This window comes from Gracilinanus agilis, chromosome 3 (genome assembly GCF_016433145.1).
Source record: "Gracilinanus agilis isolate LMUSP501 chromosome 3, AgileGrace, whole genome shotgun sequence".
In the NCBI taxonomy this organism is placed as follows: domain Eukaryota; kingdom Metazoa; phylum Chordata; class Mammalia; order Didelphimorphia; family Didelphidae; genus Gracilinanus; species Gracilinanus agilis.
The window spans coordinates 61,659,209-61,671,448 of NC_058132.1; the positions used below are offsets into that span (position 1 = coordinate 61,659,209).

Below are 12,240 nucleotides of genomic sequence, written 5' to 3' on the forward strand. Positions count from 1 at the left end.
CTTCCTTCCTTCCTTCTCTTTCTTTCTCCCTTTCTTTCTTCCTTCCTTTCTTTTTCTTTTTCTTCCTTCCTTTCTTTCTTTCTTCCTTTCTTTCTCTTTTTCTCTCTCCCTGACCCTATCCCTTTCTCCCCTCATCCACCTACCCGCCTTTACTCCATTGGTAGGGAGTAGGGAGGCGTTGTTTTTAAATATATATCCATAGGAGGTAGCTGGGTGGCTCAGTGGATTGAGAACCAGCCTAAAGATGGGAGGTCCTTGTTTTAAATCTGGCTTCAGACACTTCCTATCTGTGTAACCCCGGGCAAGTCACTTAGCTCCCATTGCCTAGCTTTTACCACTGGTCTTCCTTGGAACCAATATTACGGTATAGTAAGATGGAAGGTAAGGATTTAAAATACATATATGCACAAATATAGTTAAGTAAATTCCCACACTGGCCACAAGCAGATATCCTCAAACCCATTCTCCTTTACGGGGTTTTTTGGTGTTTATTTGTGGGGAGGATGTCAGTAAGAGGGTTACCATATAAAGACATAGAAATAACTCCCAGGGTCCCTTTGCCCATTTCTCTATATCTATTTGGAGTCAGACTGGCCAAAGATGTTCAAGCTCAAAAGTGGGAACATTCAAAGTGAGTTGGTCCTAAAAAAACCTCAGGTCAGGGCATAGTGCTCTTAGTAAGGATGACTCACACATAGGCATCCTCTCTGAATCTGGCCTAACTGGGTGCTATGAGACCAGGACTTCAGAAAAAGTAGATATACTTGGGATTGAGGATGGGCAGCAGGAGAACAAAGAGGAGCCAGAGGAAGTCAGACTCCTCTGTCTGTGAACTATCAGTGCTGATGCAGGTATGGCACAGACCATTCAGAGGCATCCCAATGCATCAGAAAGACCACTGCTGAAATAGAAGTCAGAGGCCCTGGTTTCTGATCCCAGCTCTGGTATTTTCTACCAATGGAATACTAGGGAAATCACTTCATTTATCTGTGCCTCAGTTGGGCTAGACAACCTCTAAGGTCCTTTCCACATCCAAAGATATAAGCCTATGATAAGCAAGAGAAACAGGTTTTATATAAAGCTTTATGGCCCCAGAATATTTCCTATCCTTGACTAAAGACCACACAAAGGAAGTGATTTCCCCAAAGTTTCCTAGTGGGGAAGTAACAAGAGTATGGACTAGAATCTCCTGGGCCAAAGATTTAGCTCCTTGATACTATCTCAAGAGACAAGTTACCTGGTCTTTGAAGGCAAAGGGGACATCCTCAAGCACTGTGAATTAAAAATTCAGTGGTGGCCACTCCAGAGAACTAACCTTTTTTTTAAAAGCCTGACCTTCTGTCTTAAAATCAATACTAAGTATTTGTCTCAAGACAAAAGAGCAGTAAGGGCTAAGCAATAGAGGCTAAATGACTTGCCCAGGGTTATATAGTTACCAAAATGTCTGTGGCCAGATTTAAACCCAGGAGCTCTTGTGTCCAGTGTTGGCTCTCAATCTCACTGCACCACCTTGCTTCCCTGAGAACTGACTATTAAATGGAGGGCCAGAAACTATATGAATTGCATCCCAGGATTTGGAGACAGAAGGGGTCTTAGAGATTATCTAGTAACCTATGCATTCATTTTCTGGAGGAGGAAATGGGTACCCAGAACAAGGCAGTGATTTGCCCAGAAGCAGCAAGGGGCAACAGTTCACAGAGCACTGGGCCTATAGCCAGGAGATGCCTGGGATCCCATCCAATACTGCTCTGTGACAATAGGCAAGGCTGTCTGCCTTTTTAAATTTTGATTTCTTCATTTGTGAAATGGGTATATTACCAACAGTGCCTCAGTTGTTGGGTTGCCATGAGGCCACAGGCAGATAGTTCTTTGTGCTGATGCTTAAAGCTCTATAGGTGTGATGGCTCTTGTATTATATTGTGCAAGGTCATGCAGCAAACTAGGGACAGAGCATGGAGAACCCAGCTCTTAAGATTGCTTGCTTAAGTATCATCGCAATGGGGACAAGTTAGAAGCCTTCCCAATAAGATCAGGAAGGAAACAAGGATGCCCATTATCAGCTCTATTATTTAATATTGTTCTAGAAACACTAGCAGTAGCAATTAGAGAAGAAAAAGAAATTGAAGGGATTAAAGTAGGCAATGAGAAGACCAAGCTATCACTCCTTACAGATGATATGATGGTCTACTTAAAGAACCCCAGAAAATCAACTAAAAAGCTAGTGGAAATAATTAACAACTATAGCAAAGTTGCAGGGTACAAAACAAACCCTCATAAATCATCAGCATTGCTATATATTTCCAACAAAATTCAGAAGCAGGAGTTAGAAAGAGAAATTCCATTTAAAATCACTCTAGACAATATAAAATATTTAGGAATCTATCTGCTAAGACAAAGGAACACAACTACAAAACACTTTTCACACAATTAAAACTAGATCTAAATAATAGGAAAAGCATTAATTGCTCATGGGTAGGATGAGCTAATATAATAAAAATGACAATCCTACCCAAATTAATCTACTTATTCAGTGCCATACCTATCAAACCACCAAAAAACATATTTTTAGAATTAGAAAAAATTATAACAAAGTTCATCTGGAAGAACAAAAGATCAAGAATATCAAGGGAAATAATGAAAAAAAAGTGAAGGATGGGGGCCTAGCAGTACTAGATCTTAAATTGTATTATAAAGCAGTGGTCATAAAAACAATATGGTACTGGTAAAGAGATAGAAGGGTGGATCAATGAAATAGACTACGGATAAATGTCCTCAGTAAGTTAGTGTTCAATAAACTCAAAGATCCCAAATTTTGGGACAAGAACCCACTATTTGACAAAAACTGCTGGGAAAACTGTTAAACGGCATGGGGAAAACTAGGTTTAGATCAACATTTCACACCCTATACCAAGATAATTCAAAATGGGTAAATGAAAAAGTAAAATCATAAATAAGTAAAGTGAACAAAAAATAGTATACCTGTCAGATCTGTGGGAAAGGAAGGAATTTAAGACCAAGCAAGAGATAGAGAACATTACAAAATGTAAAATGAATGACTTTGATTATATCAAATTAAAAAGTCTATGTACAAACGAAACCAATGTAACCAAAATTAGAAGGAAAACAACAAACTGGGAGGACATTTTTATAACAAACCTCTCTGACAAAGGTTTAATCTCCCAAATATATAAGGAACTAAGTCAATTGTACAAAAAATCAAGCTATTCCCCAAGTTGATAAATGGGAAAGGGACATGAATAGGCAGTTTTCAGATAAAGAAATCAAAACTATCAATAAGCACATGAAAAAGTGTTCTAAATCCCTCCTAATTAGAGAAATGCAAATCAAAACAATGCTGAGGTACCACCTCACACCTAGCAGATTGGCCAATATGACAGCAAAGGAAAGAGTTAAATGTTGGAGGGGATGTGACAAAATCAGGACACTAATACATTGCTGGTGGAGTTGTGAATTGGTCCAACCATTCTGAAGGGCAATTTGGAACTATGCCCAAAGGGCTTTAAAAAAATGTCTACCCTTTGATCCAGCCATACCACTGCTGAGTTTGAACCCCCAAAAAGATATAAGGAAAAAAATGTACAAAAATATTTATAAACTGCGCTTTGTAGTGGCAAAAAACTGGAAAATGAGGGAATGTCCATCAATTGGGAATGGCTGAATAAATTGTGGTATCTGTTGGTGATGGAATACTATTGTGCTGAAAGGAATAATGAATTGGAAGAATTCCATGTAAACTGGAATGACCTCCAGGAATTGATGCAGAGCAAAAGGAGCAGAACCAGAAGAACATTGTGCACAGAGACGGACACACTGTGGCACAATCGAACATAATGGACTTTTCTACTAGCAGCAATGCAATGACCCAGGACAATCCAGAGGAACTTATGAGAAAGAACACTATCCACATCCAGAGAAAGAACTGTGGGAGGAGAAACACAGAAGAAAAACATATGATCGATTACATAATTTGATAGGGATATGATTAGGGTTTTGATGTTAAAGAATGGCTCTACTGAAAATATGAATAACATGGAAATGGGTTTTGAACAATGATATGTATAACCCAGTGGAACTGCTTGTCAGCTTTGGGAGGGAGAGGTAAGGGGGGGAATAATGAGAGGGTGGCAGTGGATCACGAATCATGTAACCATGGGAAAATATTCTAAATTTAAAAAAAAATAAAAATATTGCTTGCTTAAGGAAATTGCACAACAAAAGGCCTCAGATATAGCTTCCATTCACTCTCCTGGATACTTGCTTGGCCACTATGAGAAGCTGCAAGGTTTAGGTGATGCTTCTGTCGCTAATTTAGAGTCTTAGGGAAGTAGGATCATATGCTGTCAGAGCTGGGAGGGACCCCAGAACCCAGAATGTCAGAACTGGGAGGGACCCCAGAACCCAGAATGTCAGGGCTGGGAGCTCATTTACTCTAAATTCCTCATTTTACAGGGGAGGAGACTGAGGCTCAGGGAGGAGCAGAGATTTATCCAAGATGAGGAGCTCCTATGACAGTTGCCTGGATGGCAGGGATACACTTATTCAAAAGAGAAACGTGCCTGGAGAACCAAAACTCCCTTCCTTTCCCTCCCCTTTGGGTCTGTCCAGGAGCAGGACCTGCAGGGAGGGTGTGGTGGCCTTCTCCTGGCTCATCATAAATCTCCAGCAGGCTCCTGTCCTGGCTTGTGGCTCCCTCCTCCTCCACTGGCCATTCCCAGCTTCCCTGGGAAACTGCTGAGCCTGCTGCCTGTCCTATCATGAAATTTCCTGAATTCCTAGAAGTCGTAAGAGCCAGGAGGGAACATACTTGGTGGGATCATGGATTCCAGACCCTCTTTTCCCTCCAGCCAGGGACTCCTCCTCACAGGGAGATTCCAGATCCATTCTGGCCTCTACAGTGGAAGGAAGTTGTCTTAGCAGAAGGGAGGCAGTGTAGGGCCTCCAGCTGAGCCAGATGCAAAATCAGGAGAAGCTGGGCTCACTCCTAGCCCTGGTGCTTACCAGGCACACAACTGAGGGCTGGCCACTTAGCCTCTCCAGCCTCAATTTCCCCAGAAGCAGCTAGGGAATAAAAACGTAAAGATTTCCCAGGGTGAGGGATGCACTGTGTAAACCTTAAAGCCTTTAGAAACATGAATTATTCATATTATTGGTGTTATGAGAAGGTGATATACCTGCCTCTCCCCTTTCCGCTCTCCCCCAGCCACTTACCCTGAAGTTGATATTATTTAACCACCAATCAAGGGCCACTTACGATCTTTCTCTTTACCAAATTTGAAGCATTTATTAAATGCTTGCTATGTGCCAGGCACAAAGCTAGGTGCTAGGGATATAAAAACAAAAAAGGAAACAGTCCCTGCCCTCAGGGAGCTTACAGTCTTTCTCCCTCATGAAAAACTAATTAGTCTTGCCAAAGTGATTTTCCTCAGGGGAACACTGGACCACTTGACCATCCTACTCGAGCAAGTCCTTTTCTCTCTAGGATAAAACCTAAATGTATGTATTTTGCTTCTAAAGCCTTACACGATCTAGCTCCAGCTTCTCTCACCCTCCTGGACATTCCTCTCCTGCACTCTGGAATCTAGCTGTTCCTTACCAAAGATATCATCTCCCATCTCTGTGCCTTTGCATTGCCTGTCCCTCATGCCCAGAATTGCACTCCCGCCTTACCTCTGCCAACACCCAGCACAGAGTGGACACTAAGCAATATTTTTTGACTGTTGCTGACTTTACCCCCTAGCCTCCCTCTCTTTCTTTAAGACCCAGCACCATCATGCAGAGGAATGAAACCTTTTCTGATTCCCAACTGCTAGTTTGGTCCCTCCCAAATAATATTATATTTAACTCCTTTGTGCTATACTGTGATGCAGAGGAGGGCAGTTGAGTGGTATAACAGTAGAGTGTTGGACCTAGAGTCAGGAAAATTCTTCATGGTGAGTTCAAATCCAGCCTCAGCCATTTACTACCGAGTAATCCTGGACAAGTCACTTGACTCTACCTTCGTTTCCTCAATCTGGAAAATGAGCTGGAGAGGGAAATGGCAAACCACTCCAATGTCTTTGCCAAGAAAAACCCAAATGGGGTCAAAGAGTCAGCCATGACTGTAACAACTGAACGACAACTGTATTTGTACTAGTCACTTTAGTTTCTTTGCTGGTTTTGTACCTATGGGGGAAAGGTCAGGGAACAAGCATTATTTAAATACTTGCTATGTAGCAGGCAGGCAGGCAGCAGGCATTGTGCTAAATATTTTACTTATATCTCATTTGAACCTCAGAATGACCCTGGAATGAGCCCAGTTCTTCTATCCTCTATCCACTGATGGAAACCTTCCAGACTAGGCTAAATCAGAGGCATTAAACACATGGCCCCTGGGCCACTCCCAAGTGCAGCCCAAACCAGATCATCATTCCTGTGTGACTTTAATGTGTTGATGTGTTAATAAAAATACCATATACAGATATACATATGTGTATGTTTTGTTGTTCAGTTGTTTTTCAGTCGTGTTTGGCTCTTAAGGACCCCGTCTGGGGTTTGCTTGGCCAAGAACTTTGAGTGGTTTGCCATTTCCTTCTCCAGCTCTTTTGATGGATAAGGAAACTGAGGCAGACAGGATGAAGTGACTTGCCCAGGGACACATAGCAGGTAAGTGTCTGAGTCTAGATTTGATTTCAGGAAGGTAAGTCTTCCTGATTCCAGCCACTTGCTGCCCCACATACACGCACATCTAAGGTTTTCTAAATCAGTATGTGTCTGGCCAAGATCATTCTGTATAAGTTAGTGACACCCCCACCCTGAGGGGCAGCTGGGTAGCTCAGGGGATTGAGAGTCAGGCCCAGAGATGGGAGGTCCTGGGTTCAAATATGAACTTAGACACTTGCACGTTGTGTGACCCTGGGCAAGTCACTTCACCCTCAATGCCTAGCCCTTACCACTCTTCTGCCTTGGAAATGATACACAGTATTGATTCTAAGATGGAAGGTAAGGGTTTAAAAATATTAGTGACCCCCATTTCTATTTGACTTTGACACCCCTGGGCTTGATAACCACTTGTTTAACACCAGCTGGGAATTCAGCAAATATTTCTTCAACACCTACTATGTGTACAACTTAGAATTTGGGAAGATATAGGTTCAAATCTCACCTCTGACACTAGATTTGGGACCTTGGGTAAGAGGTCTCTGTTCTGAGCTTAACTATTCTCCCCAAGGGAAGAATGTGGACAAGAATGTAGTATGCTCTCCCACAGAGCTCCTGTGAAGTAAGTCCACACATGTTAATATATTATATATTCAGTGTCCCCAAAGTCTTGAGGCAAGTTGAAGCTTCAGTAGCTAAGACTTGCAGGACCTTCTGGGCAGAAAGGCTTCCCAAAGCCCCCTATGGACTGGGATCTACAAATACAAAGACCCCTACATGGGACACTGCCAGTTCTCAAGGGGTTTATATTCTCCTAACAAAGTTGTGGTGTTAAACATCCTGTTCAGGTTTCTTTTGGACAAGATGACCTTCTCTCTCAGAGAGGACAGAATCTGGACTTGGTACCAAAGGGACATCAGGTTCAAATCCTGCCTTTGACACTTATTGGCTTGTGGAACCATGAAATGACTGAATCTTTCTGAGCCTCACTTTTTAACTCTGTAAAACAAGGACAACAATAACAGCAAATAGTGGCTCTTATCTAGTGCCTTTTATGTTCTAGGTATTGTGCTATAAAGTGCTTTAATAAATAAATCTCATTTGATGCTCACAGGTGCTACCATTATCCCTATTTGATGGGTGAGGAAACTGAGGCAAAGGTAAAGGGACTTGCCCAGTCACCCAGCTATTCAGTGTCTAAAGTCAAACTGGAGTCCATATCTTCCTGACTTGAGGCCCAGGCCTCTATCCATTTCAACACTTAGCTCCCCCCAAATGCCTTTAAGACAGTTCTGAGTGGGATGATTTCAGAAAAATCTGGAAAGACCTACATGAACTGATGCAGAGCAAAATAAGCAGAACTGGGAGAACATTGTACCCAAGAACAGCAATATTGTATGATGGTCAACTGGGATAGACTTAGCTACTCTCAACAGTGCAATGATCTGGAACAACTCTGAAGGACTTGTGATGAGGAATGCTATCCGCCTCCAGAAAAAGAACAGTTGGAGGTGGAATGCAGACCAAAACACACTATCTTTCACATTAGTTTATTTATGGCTTGGCTTTTATAGGAGTATTCCCTTACAATATGGAAGTATGTTCTGCTTGACAACAGGTATATATAACTCAGATCAAATTGTAAGCAATCTGGGACGGGGGATGAAAGGGAAGGAGGGAGACACTTTTGATCTTATAGTTTTGGAAAATCTATGTTTAAATGGTTATTATATATAATTGCAAAAATAAAATATCTTTGAATAAAAAAGATTTTAAAAAGAACACAGAATGTTAGAAGCATAAGTGGCCCTAGGATCCTGGAGGTCAGAGCTAGAAGGGGCCTTAGAACAGAGAATTCTAGAATCTAGAACGTCAGGGGCAGAGGGGCTCTAGGACCATACACGCTTATAACAGAATGTCAAAGGCAGATGGAGTCTTAGGACATAGACTGTTGCAACATAGAAGGCCAGAGCTGGAAGTGGCCTTAATTCATATCTAGAAATATGATGGACAACTCATCGTCCACCAGACATTTCTCACTCAACAGCAAGAAGGCACATTGACAAGTTTGCAAGAACAGACCTGATGAAAAGCAGAGAAGTCCCTGGGTTCATTGTAACTAAAGCATTTTATAAGCTGCATCACTTATTTACAATTTCCAGGCCCTGCCCTACACATCTGTGTCTATGGCAGGGGGTGAGGGGAAGGAAGGGGGAATTTCTATGAAAGGGTCAGCCTTCTCCCAGCATGAAGGATTAATTGTGTTTGTGGCTTTAAATCTGGGCTGTTTGCAAATCAGGGGAGAATAATGAATGTTTCCCAGCACTCAGCAGGTCAGTCCAGGAAGACATCAGAGACCCTCAGGACACTCCCAGGAACAGATTTAAGTTGGCAGCAGGGGGTTCCCATCATTTGGGAAGGATAAAGGGACAGCTTGCTCATCATTAAAGGGCAGCCACTTGCCTCTAGGGTGGAATGTTGTGTGTGTCTGACAGGGCAACAGGTGTCAGATCAGGAAAAGGGGGTTTGGAAGCCTCCCATAGCTAATCGAAAATCCCAGGGGAAGCTTAGGTGGGTCAGGTGAAATTGGCCAAGTTGGACCCCAGCCAGTGAATGCTGTCTACCAACATGTCTGTGCAGAGACAGGGGCACATGGAACTCTAGGAAACAGACAGAGGGTTGGAAATATGTGGCTAGACGCTCCTCCTTCTTTTCAGAGGTGAGTTGGGAGGCAGGAGGCCCGATTGGGATCTCCAGAAACTCTCACCCTAGGTAACCCTGGCTCTCTGAATCATCTGGAGGAGAGCTATGGATGTCAGCAAGAAGAAGAACCTGAGTGGACAATCAAGGCCTTTCCGTAAGACATTTCAGAGGCCCACAAACCCCCTTGGTTTTTGAATCACTAAAGGGTGGTGGTTACAAAATCTGGCATCCTTAGGAAAAGGGAGCTAGATTGGTGGGGGCAGAAGGCCTGAGTTTAAGCCCTGCCTCTACCATTTATTAACTGTGAGACCCCCAACAAGAAACTTTAACCCCATTGTCACCTCTCTGACACTCTTTTCTCTCATATCTCTTTTTACAGGCTGCGAGGCTCTGCCCCTTATCATTTCTGCCTGCACGGTTCAATCCAATTCAAAACAAGCATTTGTTAAATGTTGTGCCAAGCATTGTACTAGGTGCTGTGGATACAAAAACAAAAAGTAGAACCCCTGGCTCCTTTAAAGGATCTTCACATAATACATGTATAACCCAGATCAAATTGCTTGCCAGCTATGGGAGTGGGAAGGAAAGGAGGGAGGGAGACACTTGGGATCATATAACTTCAGAAAATGTACGTGGAAATTTGTTATTACATATAATTGGTAGCAAATTAATGAAAAATAAAATAAAGGATCATCAAAGGTGCCACTTCTTTTTTTAACCCTGACTTTCTGTCTTAGAAACAACTCCAAGACAGAAGGGCAAGAGCCAGGCAAAGGGGGGTTAAGTGACTTGCCCAAGTTCATACAGCTAGGAAGTGTCTGAGCCCAGATTTCAACCCAGGTCCTCCCAACCCCAGGCCTGGCATTCTACCCACTGTGGTACCTCCCAAAAAGTAGGTGCCATCTCCTACATGATATCTTTAGTAATGGAAACAATTTTAGAGGTCTTTCCACTCTAAATCCTCTGTCCTCCCCCATTGCCTTGTATTTACTTGTAGCTGCACATTCTCCACTCCTAGCTTGAGAGCTTGAAAGTCACTTTAGTTTTCAGGTTTTTGCCACCACAAGAAGTACTATGAATATTTTTGTACGTAAAAGACCTTTCCCTCTTTCCTTGATCTCTTTTGGGGTATACTTGTGCCTAGCAGTGGTGTGGCAGGGTCCAAGGGCATGGGCTGTTCAGTAACTTTTTGAAAATACTTTCAAATTGCTTTCCATAAAATAGGTCTTGATCAATGACACATGTAAAATTCAGTGGAATTGTGAGCTGGCTACAGGAGGGGGGAGGTAGGAGGGGAGAGAAAGAACGTGAATCATGTAACCATGGAAAAATATTCCTAATTAATTAATTAAAATTATTTTTAATTGTTTTACTTGAGTATTCATATTTGTTACAAGAAATTTGTTTTTCTTTTTGTCCAACAGGATAGAAGGAGAAAATAAAGTTCTGTTTATTAAAAATTTTTAATTTTTAATTAATTTAAATTAAATATAATTATTTTTTTAAAGAAAACAAATTTCTCAAGGATGAGAACTGTTTATGTTTCCATATCTTGGCACCTAGCATAAAACCTAGAACACTGGAGGCCCCTAATAAATACTTGTGGAACTTTGTGTGAGAGAAAAGAATTGAAACCAAGTTAGTGCCTATTCACTGGGGAAATGTCTAAACAAGTTGTAATGTATGAATGCAATAGGATATCTATCTGTGTTTTAAGGAAGGACAAATATGTTGAATCACAGAGAAGCATGGAAAGAGTTATATGAACTGATATAAAGTAAAGTAATCAGAACCAGGAAAACAAGTAGACAATGGGGGCCAAGTAAGACCACATAGCAAGTCACTCCAGGATCTTTTCCATGAAAACCCCGAATGGGGACATGACTGAAACGACTGAACAAGAGGGGGCCCTATGGATGTAGAACACTGCTTGTTGTGTCAGCCATGGCAGATCCATTGGCCAATTTTGCTCAACATTTTTTTCTTGGCAGAAAAAACAGAAGAAAAATCAGAGTTGAGCAGTTCTGTTCTCTTTTCTCTCCCTGTTGTTACTGGTCATCCCCCATTGTATACCCAAAAATAGGCAGATTTAAGTTTTAGGAAGATTATTTTAAGCAAGCTATATATAGTGGAGATTCATACTTTCAGCTACACTCCTCTCTTCTCTATCTATGATGTATATGGAAATGCTTGTTTTTGTTTTTTTTCTTTTTTTATTAGACATTTATTAATATTCGTTTTTAATCTGTTTACATATTTTATGCCCCTACTTTCCCCTTCACCCCCCCCACTCTCCCCCCACCCATGGCCAACGCACATTTCCACTGGTTGTAACATGTGTCCTTGTTCAGGGTCTATTTCCCATTCATGTCCGCCTCAGCCCATGCATTCAAGCAATTGTTTATCTTATATGTTTCCTCTCCTGCAGTCCTTCCTCTGAATGTGGGTAGCATCTTTACCATAAATCCCTCAGAGCTGTCTTGTGTCATTGCAGTGCTGCTGGTACAGGAGCCCATTACATTTGATTTTACCATAGTATATCAGTCTCTGTGTACAATGTTCTTCTGGCTCTGCTCCTTTCGCTCTGCATCACTTCCTGGAGGTCTCTCCAACTTGCATGGAATTCCTCCAGTTTATTATTCCTTTTAGCACAATAGTATTCCATCACCCGCATACACCACAATTTGTTCAGCCATTCCCCAATTGAAGGACATCCCCTCATTTTCCAGTTTTTTGCCACTACAAAAAGCGCAGCTATAAATATTTTCGTACAAGTCTGTTTATCTATGATCTGTTTGGGGTACAAACCCAGCAATGGTATGGCTGGATCAAAGGGCAGGCAGTCTTTTATAGCCCTTTGGGCATAGTTCCAAATTGCCA

The 12,240-nt window shown here is 41.9% G+C and overlaps 1 protein-coding gene across 1 annotated transcript in view; it reads right to left on the reverse strand.

Annotated features, from left to right (window-relative positions):
- The window catches only part of STPG1 (sperm tail PG-rich repeat containing 1), an 82,515-nt gene that overhangs the window by 9,739 nt on the left and 60,536 nt on the right, over positions 1-12,240 (reverse strand). The window contains exons 7-8 of the mRNA XM_044671342.1: positions 11,228-11,270; positions 5,324-5,341 (exon numbers count right to left, since the gene is read on the reverse strand). Of these exons, the coding sequence (XP_044527277.1) occupies positions 5,324-5,341; positions 11,228-11,270 (61 nt within the window). The remainder of the gene's footprint in view (positions 1-5,323; positions 5,342-11,227; positions 11,271-12,240) is intronic.